We start from the raw sequence: 13,206 nt of genomic DNA, 5'->3' as shown, positions 1-13,206 counted from the left end.
TGAACAAAATAAAGGTGGCGATTTTTACATATAAGGACCACACACTATCATGACGGATGAATAGTGCAATTTTATGATAAATACAATCACATCTCCCAGCACAAATGTTATATCAGAAATGAATTCCAAAATAAAATAAAATAAAAATACAGCAAAGTTTAAGCATAAAGAAGATACAGTCCAAAAGATTTTTTTTTTTTTTTTTTAGAACACAGTATATCAATAATACATTTGCTGTTATTTGCTTTAATTAGCATTCTCCTTGTAATAGTTATTGTCCCTTTGGAAATTCAGAAGCATACAATAGTCATTAAAAAAAAATAGTGTGGGAATGAGCACCAACACAGCAGCTGCAGCACAACTGCATGCAGAAAGCTGCTGCACTGTCCAAATCTACACTGAAATTTTAGTACAGCTGTAACAGAATTACTATCCGACTTATGGTTTGCATTTGATATCTTGTATTTCGTCTTCTTTACATTATTAAACAGTTATGATCAATTTACAATCATACAAAAAAGGAAGTGTATGTATATATTAACCTCTGGAAACAATAAACTTATCCCATTACCCATGAAACAGAGTTCAACAACAACAATGTGTGATTCAGGGTTAGTCTTTTTTTTTTTTTGTAAATACAGTATGTACCAAATGTAACAACAGAAAACAAACACATCTGATTGCACCGGCTGTTATTAGAAGTAGTAACTTTTTTGTGTGTCTACGTACAATTTTCTCTCTGAGTCAGTTTCATCATCTCGTGTGCAATGTCAGCCGATGTGATACACTTATTTTACAATAAACAGTTCTCCAGTGAGGATCTGCACACATATACAATATATAACATATTACATCTTGCACTCACCCTCAGCAGAATACACTCATCAAAACCAACATAGTCCTTTTACAGCATATTAAAAATTGCTTAAGGCTTTTTTTGTGTACAAATTACTGCAGTCCATGCTAGACAAACATAACTGAGATTAATGTTTTTAAGAACCCAGGGTGATACAGTTAGAGCAAATGTTAGAAACACTGCACTTTTAACATGAGGCAATTCAAAATAACTGACCGCAACTGTGCAAGACTTCATAAACAGGAGTAATAATGTTTCATCGCAAGATGCTTAGACACCACGTGGATGTGTAACCAAGTCAGTTAAATAATAGATGAGCAACTTCACTCACATACAGGCACGAGTAAATGGAAGAACAGGTCATAGCCAGTCTGGTGACAGATGCATCGTTTGTTTCTGTCACCGACAACACTTTTAAAAATAATGTCAGCTATCATTAAGCAGCATCAAAGCCACTGGTTTAATATTTTGAGCAGGAAGGTGACTAACAATGACCTAGTGAGGAAAACTGCTGACTTAACAGGGGAAAATTGGCCCAAAGATTTAACAGCTAGACAAGATCTGTATCTGTGATAACAAAACTAAAGATGGGGCATCCTCTTGGAGAGGCTATCAAATTAAAAGTTTTAATTTCTTTACTCTAAATAAATAAATGTGACAAAAGCATAACACAAATATAAACAACCATCAAATCACAAGGAAAGAAATAAAGCTATGGTATGTAAAGTATTACTCTGCGAAAGTACATCTGTGCTGATGGGAGAAATGCCAAATGTTGGCAGCAATTGTTAAGAAAAGAGAAAGGGAATAAGGGGCTAAAAAGTGCCTTTGTGGATAAAACTCCACTCTCTCTCTACAGGCCTGAGAAAAATTCTTTTGTTATGATTGCTGCTGTTCCACTTCATTGTTATTTTCCACTGCCGCGTTATTTAGCGCCGTTGATGATTCGGAGATGTTGTTTTGAAGTCCCTCCTCTGTGTTTGTCCATGAGCTCATTGACTCATGTACTGTTACTGTGTGTTCTTCCATCTGCTTTTGGAGGCTGTCCATCTCCTCCCTGAGAAAGAGAGAAAAAAAACATTACATCAGTTCTGGCATTTGGATAACTCCCCAGCAGTGCATAACAAAACCTTTTTGTGGAGGTGTGTTCATAATGTTTAGCCCAATACTTCAGACACAACAACAGGCTTACTTGAGCTGCCGTAGACAGTTGTGCAGGTTGTTGAGCGGCTCCTTGTTGACAGAAGTCGATGGTTTGAGCAACTCGTCCAGCAGGGAAGCAGGCACTGGGCAGTCTGGGATCTTCACTGGAGTCACGGGGTTAGATGGGTTCCCCTCACTCTTCAGCTCCATGCGCTGCTGCTCAACAACATCATTATAAGAGCATGGTTAGTCATTTATCTTGAGCAGGCATTTCTTATTTGGCATTATACATACAGCAGTGGCCTTTAAATGTTTATAAGAGAGGTGCTGGCCTAGTAAGCACTGCTCACACTGTCATTAATGGAAGCATCCAGGTGAATAACAACATAGTAGCAAGTGGTAAATGCTGTCTGTGAGAAATGCTAAAAAACACCAACACACTTTTAATTTACTTCAGTTTATATATATATATATAAAAAGCCCTCTTTAATTTGATTTGAGAAAAAAATGCTACATAAATAATATTTGATTGACTGATTACATTGTTTTGAATTGTCTATATCAGACCATGATTTTGCTAATTTTCAATATGGCAAATATCTAAAAGTCATTATGCCAAGACAATTAAAGAGTAAATTAAAACTGGGGCTTGATCAAAATATATCAGCAAGCAGATATTATGGGCAATTTTCAACTGATGTTAAAATACTCAGTAGGTAATTAGTCCACTAGTACAATTCTTTAGTGGTTTCACAAAAATATAAAAGGCACTGTGGCTTTAAATCTTGTGAAAAAGCACTAACACTACAAAATTTTCAGTCAAAAAAAGTGCTGTACCTTCCTTAGACGACTCTGTTTGAAGTCCTGTTTGAGTTGCTGGTTCTGCAGCAGGACCGTCTTCATGCTGTTTCTCAGCTCACCCACTTTGGCCTGCAACATAAACTTGTCCTTCCTGGTGCTGCTCAGCTCCTCCTGCACCGACTCCAGCTCTACCTTGATGTTCTGAGACAGATATGCTATTTTAGGTTTAAATCACTTTAAAAAGAAGAAGGTTGCATACTGTACAGAAAAAACTACAATGCTCAATGCTTCATTTTTGCCTCCCTCTAAACAGAAACGATTGACGAGCAACATTATATTTCTTTTTAACACCTTGTTCAGTAAGAAATGATATATTGCAGCTTTGTCTCCATATTTTACAATTAAGTGAATACTTGCCTGCAGGGCTGTCTGTAGGTTGTCCAGCTCCCTGTGGTGGCACTGCTCCATCATCTCCAGCTGCTGCTTCTGGGCCTCAATCTCCCTCTGCCGCTGCTCCACCTCCCACTTCAGATCCTCAACCTGAACCCAACAGTCAATGTTAGACATCATTGTCACTAAGAAGAAGTTTGACTGATTGATAAGAGATGTTTTACATTTAGAATAGGTATGAGTAAGGCTTAAACAGACTTTAAAAGAACTGGAAAAAAAAACAACCCTTCCCTGAAAAAGTAAATGACTGTGCGGCCAAAATACTGTATTAAAATCAATTCAGGCTAATCAAAACTGTTTTCCTAGAAATACAGCAATAAATAACCCAAGTAATTGTAAACATTCACCAAATTTCCAGACCCTGCTTCAGAGTCCCTACCTCTTGGTTAGTCAGGGGCTGCTTGGCCAGTTCCTCGTCCAGTTGTTTCTGAAGGATCTGGAGCTGGGAGTGAGCCTCAGCCAGCTCCTCTTGGAAGCTGGAAACCTCCTGAGCATGCTGCTCATCCTGAGCTCTGCAGAGTATAACACATTCATTGATAAATCAGTGACAAGTCGTACAGCCACTATGGATTTTGAAAAACAATATTAGATTAAAAACATCATTTTCAGAAAGTCATTGCATTCTTTTTTCAGGCTAATGCACATACTGTAGTTTGTGAGCTTCAGTCTGCAGAGCTTTAACCAGGTCCTCCTTGGCCTGCAAGTCCTTCTTGATCTCTGACAGCTCCAGCATGGCTGCCCTGTAATGCCGTCTATTGTGGGCCGCCTCAGCCTTTGCTGCTGCCACCTAAAGGACACATCACATAATTACATACTGAAACACCCAAGGAGCACACAGCTCTAGATCTAGCACCGCTGACCAAAAATAAAAAGCTTTTAGGTAAGACTGAAGGCATTTTTCAGTTCATTAATCCAACTTTTGTATTGTCAAGAAGGTTCTTACTGTGCCTTATGCAAAGAAAATCATCTCCAAACAAATCAATTTACCTTACAGATTCTTAGGTATCACTTTAAAAGCCAAGTGAAAGTGAAGTGGTATTTTAACATAGAGCTCCTACCTGTTCTTTAAGGTCCTTGACTTTTGTTTTCTCTTTTTCCAGAGCAAGCTGTAGACTTTGCACCACTTGCTTCATTTGCTGGTCCTCCTCCTCTTTACGCTTTAGAACAGCTTGAACCTGAAACCACATTTTTCTATTTTGGTCTACAGGTAACATAACACTTAACAACATAATGGTAGTCAACAATATATCAGCATAATGAGACGCAAACTAACGTGTTACCTGCAAGTTGAGCTGAACAAGATCTGCTTCCCTCTTTGCTAAGGCAGACTCCAAAATGTTGGTATGTTCCCGCAGTGTATTGTGGGACTGTGCTAACCCAACCAGTTTCCCTTTTTCATGTTCCAGTTCAAGTGCTAGCTTCTTGTTGGCATCTTCTAACTTTCTGATCCGTTTCTTGAAGCAGCGTGACTCTTGAAGCTGTCAAATCAAACCATGTCGTTAATAAAAATGAGCATACATGAGCAGTGGTTACAGAAGTGTCAACATACTGGCTCACTGATGGTTGTAACATAAATATGAAAACATGTAGGAATCAATACTTTCCAATTAGACAAACAGTGTACTTTTGTGCTGCAAAAACCTGAACAGATTACAATCTGACACATAATTATTATAGTCTACCTCATCCTCAAGCTCCAGAACTTTCTCCTGGTACTCCTCCAGTTCTGTGGTGGTGAGGGTGATCACTTCCTGCAGCTCCTTCTCTAGCATTGTTTTGCTGTTGGTCACAGCCTGCAGTTCAGCCTGCAGAGCCTCGATCTTCTCCTGGAAGACAAAAGAAAAAACACATGGTATTTCAGTTTTAGTTAGTCAAAAGCTTTAGTTATCTGAGATTATTCACAATGAAATGATTACTTCTATGAAAATGACATCTTAGAGGACAGGGATAGGTAGACAGACACAATAAATAATGTTTTTTTATGCAGTAAAAGGAATAAAAATGTATGCATGTACACTGCTAAAGCTACAGTATTTATTAGAGCTAGAGACAGAAACCTTGAATTACTCATTCGTGTGGTGCTGCTCTGTCAGGGAACTTAACCAAATCCAAGCTTTAAATTGTGACATTTCATCAACATCACTTCTCATTTCCCATCTCATTTTAAAACTTGACAAAAATAAACCCTTTGCACCAAATTTTACAAAATGTTAAAAAATTCTGTGCACCTTCACACAACAGTGAAGCCATTAGTGACTAAGATGTAACCAAAAGTCATGTGACCTTTTGACTGAACTGTAATGAATTGCAGGCTGTGTTTATACAGAGCATATAGGAGACAAGTATGGAAACAAATAAAAAATTTAAGCCTAAAATGTCCTTTGTAAAATAAGAATTTAAAGAAATTTCTGGCTTTATAACTTTTTCACACTGCACAAAAGACATTTTTGAGTTCTCCCTACATCTAGCCATGGTTGTGCTGTTTCCATTAAGATACAGAATTGCAGAGAAAAATTGGTCGACAGCGCGCACAAATGTGACAGGAGCAAAAAATATTCCAAACTAAGATCTCACAGAAACAGTTACAGTACAACAAACTCATTGTATACATACATAAGTCCTCAACTTCAATAGGAAAACTACCTATTGTTAATTTTACAATTTTGCTCGACAGTGACAAGAGCTAAAGCCCTTGATTTAAAGTAATGATCTACAATAATCAGTGGCTGTTAAAATTTTCAATTTCTATAAGTGTATGTGGATAAGACCTTGTACATTGTATAACCCTCTACAGACACTTTGCTAACGGTGACGCTTCTCCTTACTAATTGCCTGAGACTGTGTGCCAAACTAGATGTTGTAGCTGCGAATTTTTCAAGAAACTTTCAAGGTCTGGCAGGTTTATACTTTACCTGCAAGGCCTGGCTGTTTCCCCCATCTGACACCTGGGCCTTAAGTTTGACCAGCTCTGCCTCTGCTGTCTCCTTGTCAGTCAAAGCCTCTTGGAGCCTCCTGCTCAGGATGCCCACAGCGTTCTCATAGGCCTTGTGTTTGGCCTTCATCTCCTTCTGAGCACTGGTCAAATCTGTTCCCAGCCTCTTCATGCGTACCTTCTGCTCTGAGATGGCTCTATGTTGATGCACATAAGAAAACAAGTTTAGAAAAAACCCACTGAGAAATTAGATTGTTCTACAGTAATTGTGTATCTTAAAAAAATCATATTTCATCTACAGATAAAACACAATGTAAAGATGAAGATGAGTTACTTTGTCAAACACATGTACTGACTCATATTTCTGTGTGGAAAAAAGGGATTGTATAAGCATTGTCCTGTATTTGTATTTATAAATAGACTTTGACAGCAGAGATATGCATCATGGTCCAAGTCATTACTGTGGGATTCATTCACGCTCCTGAATTCTCTAAGCAGCACATGACTCACTTTTTGGCTTCTCCCTCCATTTGCTCCACCTGCTTTCTTAGGCCCTCATTTTCTTGTGTCACCGCTGCTAGCTGGCTCTGATCAAACTGTAGAGACTGAGTTGGGACCAAAACAGAATACACCACATTAAAATAAAAGAGATTCTCTTTTTTCTTTGTCTTCACAATTAAAATCCTTTTCAAAAATAAATGAAATAACAAACACCCAAAAAACTTCAATACCTGAATCTGGGTTTCTAGCTGATCCCTTTCGTTCTGAATGGCTTGCAGATGGGCTTCCATGTTACTCATCTGCTCCTGGACTCTCACCACCTCCTTCTGCAGCCGGGCCTGCTCCAGCTCTGCCCTCTGCTTCTCACCCTGAACGCCCAGCACCTCCTGTTTCAGGTCCTTCACCTCCGCCAACAGACGCTTCTTGGTGGACTTGAGCTCGCTGATCAACTGGTCTTTGGAGCTGGCATCTCGGCGGTATGCTTCCACCATCACCTGGGAAGTCAGGGGCATTGCGTCAAAAGGTTTACGTAAAAGAAAACACTAGTAGAGTATTTTCTCCTTCCAGGGAGAGTCGTCTCTGGTATATTTGCCTTGACCAAAAGAAGTCGGCAAAACAATATTCACAGCAGATTGGAGAAACGCTGCAGGAGAGAGGGTTGCAACGGGATTTGAATCCCACACTGCATCATCTCTGGGCTTGAGAGAGATGTATTTCAAGGAAGAAAATATATCTATATACACAGGGTTGCACAGAATTTTTTTCTTAACCCAAATAGTTCCAGGAGCACATGTTTTTTAAAACTAAAAATATTACATGGAACTACTGAAGTAAAGCTGTGATGCAGTGTTTTTTTTTTCTCCATGCAGAGCCTTTATAATTTCAAATATATTCAAATTGCTTTACAAATGTTAATGTAGGTACAGCTGCATGAGTGCTGTGTCCCATATATTACGCAGAGAAGAAAAGAGCTTCATGTGAACCACTGCAACCAGTATAGCTGCTCACCTTTCTCTGAACTGAATGCACATAGCTTCTTCAAAAATGACAGTAATTAATATATAAATAATAACAACAATAATAATAAATAATGAAATAAACAGTCATACTGGTCACACTGAAGTATCTGACTCATGACTCTTTCCATCCATGTAGTTTCTTTAGATACAATGAAGAGTCATAATAATGCTGTGGCATTTTCATAAATTCTAAACCACCTGAGGTGCCGGACTTTGAACTTCATGGTTTGCTGAAAGCAGTTCAAATACAATTTGATGGACCACGATAAAAGTTATTGCGCGAGTATATAGAGCGCGAGTCTATAAAAACCCAAGCCCCGAAAGAGACACAATACAGAGCACATTTCTGTCATTCTGTCAATTAACTCCACCCTCTTTATGACAGCCTGTCAATGAAAAATAAAGCAGCATCCACCATTGCTCAAGTCACTGAGGCGTGTCAACCAGCTCTTTAGGCATTCTACAGAGAATATGACAGCCATCTGGCTCTACAATACACCCTCCCACGACAGCATCAGCCTTAGCCAGCTGGGAGATTTCTGACAAACGTTTTATAAATGGATGAAATGTCTTCACAGGCTTTACTTCTCCCGGGCTTCTTCTAACTTTCCCAAGCAAAAGAGAACTGAATGCAATATCATGTAGAAATAAGGGAGATGTTTTACCTTTTGCTGCATGAATTGCTCCTTTAACTTTTGAGCTTGTTTCTTCAGAGAATTATTCTCTTGTTGTAGGGTTTCAATCTGCAATGTAACAAAATCCCTTCATTAGCCCTACACAATGTTAAGTGGGGAAGCCTTAAGGAAAGAAAACATGTAAAATGTGATTAGAACACGATTTGAATGAATGAATATCTATAGAAACTGATGGTCTCTTGCACTGAATGAGAAAACAAACCCTGATCCCTCAGATAAAACAAGTTTAAAGTATGTTTATGACCCTCTCTAGCAGCCTTTTATACGATTCCTTAAAGTTACAAAAAGAAATGTTATGTAAAGAATTAATTCAAGCCACTGCTAACTCAACATTAAAACGTCTTCTGTATCGTACCTGACTGGCTTTGACTTGGACTTCCTGTCTCAGCTGATCCAGAACATCTGAGGCCACTAGAACATCCTCTCCAAGCCGCTCAGCGCCCTCATCAAGTTGGCTCTTGTCGGCCCTGGCTGCCTGCAGCGCTACCTCCAGGACAATTTTCTCATTCTGGAGGTACTGGATGTTGTCATCCTTGGCACTGCTTTCTGTCTGCAGCTCAGCCAGCTGGGCCTCCAACTCCAGGTATCGGGCCTCTAGCTGGTTGATGGACTGCTCTTTGGTGTGTAGGTTCTCCTGAGTGGTTGTCAGCTGGCGCATCAGCTCCAGATGTTCTTTCTGAAGTGACTGCAGCTGCACATCCTTCTGGGAAAGGGTCAACTTCACCTAAGAGGGACAAAGTGTGACAGGCAGTTTAATGTAAGAAAGAATTTAATGCCAAAACAAGGTACACAACAAGTTCCTGCTATATTTGGCATGACTACCTGCTCTAGTTCCCTCTCTAAGGTGCTGGCTGTGTTGGCCAGTTTTGCTAAGCGGTCTCGCTCTTCCTCAAACTCTTCCAGTTTGTGCTGCAAGTCATCTTCCACCATGGTCTTTGCATCCTGGATCTGCTTGTAAGCAGCTTCTTGCGTCAGCATGTCGGCCTACATCACAGACAGTAAAGGGATGTTCAACAACATGTTTTTACAACTGTTTTTAAAAATCATACAAACCTACAAAATGCATCATGTAAACAACAGTCCTGGTAGTTATAAAAATATAGGTCTGTGTCCCCAGTGTGTGTAAGACTCCATCCAAACCCGATCACAGCATATTAATAAAGGGATGTTGGAGAATATACCTCAATGCTTTGCAGCTGAACAGCGATGCGCTCTTTTTCTTTGATGGAGCGGTGCTGGGTCTCAGTGAGTTGATGTGACAGTGTCACATTTTCCAACTTCAGGTGTTCCAGAACACCAATCTGATTCATCTGTCCAGTCTGGGAAGAAAAAAAGGGCAGAAGATGAAACATGTCACCTGGAACGCCCTCCACTGACAACTCTTGTCTAATGCCAAGCCATGATGTCAAAACCAACTGTATTAGCATCAATCTTACCTGCATGTTGGCCATTTCACTTTGCAGTCGCACTCTTGCCTCCTGGGCCAGTGCTAGCTGCTGCTGGTACCACTGTCTAACCTGCTGGAGTGAATCAATCTCAGCCTGGGAGGTCTTTAGTCGGCTCTGCAGGGTGCTGCGCTCCAGCTGCACCTGTTGAAGCTGGCTCTGCAGACCACCCATCTGCTGACGCAACTCCTGAACTGTAAACCAGAGGATCAAAAACATCCAATGTATAAACCAGGGGGTAAGTACATCTTGATACACACAACTTTCTGGGTCTCCGTTACTCACCTGCACTGTCCCTGGAGGCAACAGTGTTTTGCATTTCCTCTACCTTCCCCATCAACCTATTGTATTGGTCTTCGGCAACCTTCAGGTCATTGCTCAGAGAAGCCAGACTGGCATTCTTGCTCTCCAGACTGCCCTGGAGCTCCACCATGGCCTTTTCTAGCTGGCTGCAGTTTTGCCGCAGTGTGCCAACCTCTGTAGTGAGGGCGCTCTGCTTCTCTTGGCTGACTTGAGCCTCCTCCTTTTTAGCCTGCAGCTGAGCATTCACTGTAGCAAGCTGAGCCTGAAGCTCTGTCTTTTCCTTGAGAGCCTAGAGGACAGGGCATGGGGTTACAGCAATTAATCTAATTATTGACAGTGTTTCCAAAATAGTAGATTATATAGGTTTTCCACACATGTATGTTAACAGCCAAAAAATTAATCTGAAAAATACAGCTTTAACTATGACCTGGCATTTATTAGTAGATCAGTACTGATATGGGTAAATAAACCCCTGAAAATGATGATATCGCAGTATGGTGTTTCACCCTCTTAGCATTTTTTACCTTGTACTGCTACAGTTTTTACACTAATCTGACTGCATTCAGTTCAGGTGGCAATAGATATTAAGTGATAAGTCAAAACCTACTCCGAGTGATTGAACTACACGATAGTGGTTTGTGAGGGAGCTGTTTTGGGTGATATTTTGGCCATACTGGTACATGTAATGTGTTTGGATGGGTGCAGAGTGCAGAAGGAATAGAAAAACATTATTTATAAAATCAATATTATATATCATATCATCATATTACCTGATTGGCTTCAGATGACAAGGACTCCAGCTGGCCCTCAAGTCTCATTTTCTCTTTTAGCACTTGGAGCATTTCATCGTGGCCCATGACAGAACTCTCCAAAGAAACACTGAAATAAATGAAAGAACATGAGCGCAAAAGAAACAATCAACTGGCTGTTCACATGCACAACATTAGTAAATTCAAGGTTTTCAATGTGAGAATTTTGTTTTCACCTCATAATACCTAACGGTAGTATCAGTTTAATGTCAGTAGGAACCACAATGATATGATGGTAACGTTTGACATTCATTCTTAACTCTTTTTTTTCAAATAATGCATTTAATGGCAGTCATGATATTCCTTCTCTATCTGAAACAGTCAAATACCTGCTGGAGAAGCTGTCCCTACGGCTGCGAGGCTCCGCTGTTCCTTCCCTCTCTTGCTCCAGCTCCAGCAGGTGCTGCTCTTCACTGGCGGCCTGCAGCACCTCCTGTAAAGAGGGGAACTGGCCCAAGGCCTCAGGGGCAATTTCCCTCCCCTCCACTGTGTACGGCCCTCGCTGCCTTTCGACTGCTGCAGAGAGCATACCGTAGGTCCCCCTGGTAGACACACTGCTGTAAGAGGAGCTGTCGCTGTCATTGCCGTCATTCCCTGGCCTCGCTCCCGATTCACTACCATCAATTTCTGACACATTGTCTCCGACTTGGAGCGAAGCACCAGGCTGTGCCTCCATCTCACAGGTGCTGCACTCGGACACCACACTGATCTCTGATAGTGTGGACACAGAGCTAATGGTGGACTGGATAGAGCTAATAGTGTTATCTGCCGTCTTTACGCCACCTCCTCCTCCACTACCACCTCCATCATCAGTCTCAGGAGACTTGTAGTCAGCCAAGGAGTGTATCTTGCTGGGACGAGGAGACCTGGACTTCCTCTCCTTGGCAGGGGGAATTCCCAGGCTACCAAGTTTGGGGCCACGTGGGACACTGGTCCTCAGGAAGGAATACTCCTTGGTCATGGCAACGGTGTTGGCCCTGGGTAGTGCCTCAGGATGCAACATGAGTTCTGGATCCAGGGTACTGAATGGTCTGTTCTTGGCTGTGTTGCGGTGAGACTAGAAAACAGAAGAAAGGTTCAAAAGTACTATCATAATAACAAATTCTGAATCCAGGTTGGTCCGCCTACACTAACTTAAAATTTGGCACAGCAGAAAGGAACAAAACAAAAATCAACAGATGAAATGTGTAATTATTTGCAGTTAGTGGAGGCAAACCAGTGCAACATACTTCAGTGCTCTGCAGTTGATGCACAATGTTTTCCAAAATGAAAAATTTTACCCTCAACAAATGTTAAACTGTCAATCACCTGGGTCATTTTTCCAAGCACATAGTACCAGCAGACTTCACTAGATTGTTCACAAGTACAGAAGTTGGATCAAAATAAAAATAAAAAAAATGTCTAACCACAGAAACCTCAATTACAAATCTCCGTCCAAGAATTTTGGAAACGTAACTCTAGCAAATGGACAAATGTGGGAAAAAATAAGCAACGACAGCTGAAGAAACATGACGTGTTTAAAACTGAACAGAGGGCTAACCTGCATTCATTTAACATTATGATAAAATGTATAAAGATGACAGCAACTGCATTCACTCACCCTCTCCTTATGTCTCTGCACTCTGTACTGTTTGAGTTGCTCCTCCAGACGCCGGCGAGCCTCCAGGCGAATCTTCTCCTCATTTTCCATCTCCAGTGATGGCTTCTGGTGGGCTGAAGGGAAACAAATGTGAGGACAAACCGAAGAATGTTCCCCATCAACACATAGTACCCAAGCAGACCACAGCACTTACATTTACAAAAACTCTTTATTTAATTACTGTAAAAGCTAGATCCTGGCAGGGAGCCGAATATTGCTGCATCGATTCAGGATAAATGTTTGATGTTGTATATGCTGATAGTGAAGCCGCTTAGAAACCTGTTCTCTAATAGCAGTGGTAAACAAATTATTCAAATAGTAGTTGTGTTCACCTCTGTACAGGAAACAGGTTTTGGTACACAGCACAGTGGCTTGTCAGTCAAAAACAGCACCTGTATAATTCCTCATTTTTTCCTTACAGGCAATACCAGCTTTTAGAGCAGGAGCTAGCTTTGGTGCCTCACACTGCACCACCGTTTCTATTTGCTTGGTTAGTTAACACGTGCCATGCATCAAGCAAGTATTAATAACACTTCTACAAATACATTAAACAGATGCACACTGAATCAGTTATGTTCATGTGCCATCAAAAGAGACGCTCCCTGAGGATTCT

At 40.8% G+C, this 13,206-nt stretch overlaps 1 protein-coding gene across 3 annotated transcripts in view; it reads right to left on the bottom strand.

Annotated features, from left to right (window-relative positions):
• Window positions 1-50: 50 nt before the first annotated feature.
• golga3 (golgin A3) overlaps window positions 51-13,206 on the bottom strand; it is a 17,169-nt gene continuing 4,013 nt past the window's right edge. For all 3 annotated transcript variants that reach the window (XM_008297369.1, XM_008297387.1, XM_008297378.1), the window contains exons 4-24: window positions 12,555-12,667; window positions 11,284-12,011; window positions 10,916-11,024; window positions 10,128-10,434; window positions 9,834-10,036; window positions 9,579-9,716; window positions 9,220-9,381; window positions 8,753-9,121; window positions 8,368-8,445; window positions 6,914-7,177; window positions 6,693-6,787; window positions 6,163-6,379; window positions 4,933-5,076; window positions 4,531-4,728; window positions 4,309-4,425; window positions 3,898-4,037; window positions 3,630-3,762; window positions 3,218-3,340; window positions 2,837-3,001; window positions 2,049-2,215; window positions 51-1,913 (exon numbers count right to left, since the gene is read on the bottom strand). In XM_008297369.1, the coding sequence (XP_008295591.1) occupies window positions 1,736-1,913; window positions 2,049-2,215; window positions 2,837-3,001; window positions 3,218-3,340; window positions 3,630-3,762; window positions 3,898-4,037; window positions 4,309-4,425; window positions 4,531-4,728; window positions 4,933-5,076; window positions 6,163-6,379; window positions 6,693-6,787; window positions 6,914-7,177; window positions 8,368-8,445; window positions 8,753-9,121; window positions 9,220-9,381; window positions 9,579-9,716; window positions 9,834-10,036; window positions 10,128-10,434; window positions 10,916-11,024; window positions 11,284-12,011; window positions 12,555-12,667 (4,148 nt within the window). In that variant the 3' untranslated portion in view covers window positions 51-1,735. The remainder of the gene's footprint in view (window positions 1,914-2,048; window positions 2,216-2,836; window positions 3,002-3,217; window positions 3,341-3,629; window positions 3,763-3,897; window positions 4,038-4,308; window positions 4,426-4,530; window positions 4,729-4,932; window positions 5,077-6,162; window positions 6,380-6,692; window positions 6,788-6,913; window positions 7,178-8,367; window positions 8,446-8,752; window positions 9,122-9,219; window positions 9,382-9,578; window positions 9,717-9,833; window positions 10,037-10,127; window positions 10,435-10,915; window positions 11,025-11,283; window positions 12,012-12,554; window positions 12,668-13,206) is intronic.

Source organism: Stegastes partitus, unplaced genomic scaffold (genome assembly GCF_000690725.1).
Source record: "Stegastes partitus isolate 25-593 unplaced genomic scaffold, Stegastes_partitus-1.0.2 Scaffold26, whole genome shotgun sequence".
Classification (NCBI taxonomy): Eukaryota; Metazoa; Chordata; class Actinopteri; family Pomacentridae; genus Stegastes; species Stegastes partitus.
Note: the sequence above shows the minus strand (reverse complement) of the source record. Positions and strands in the feature narration are given on the sequence as shown.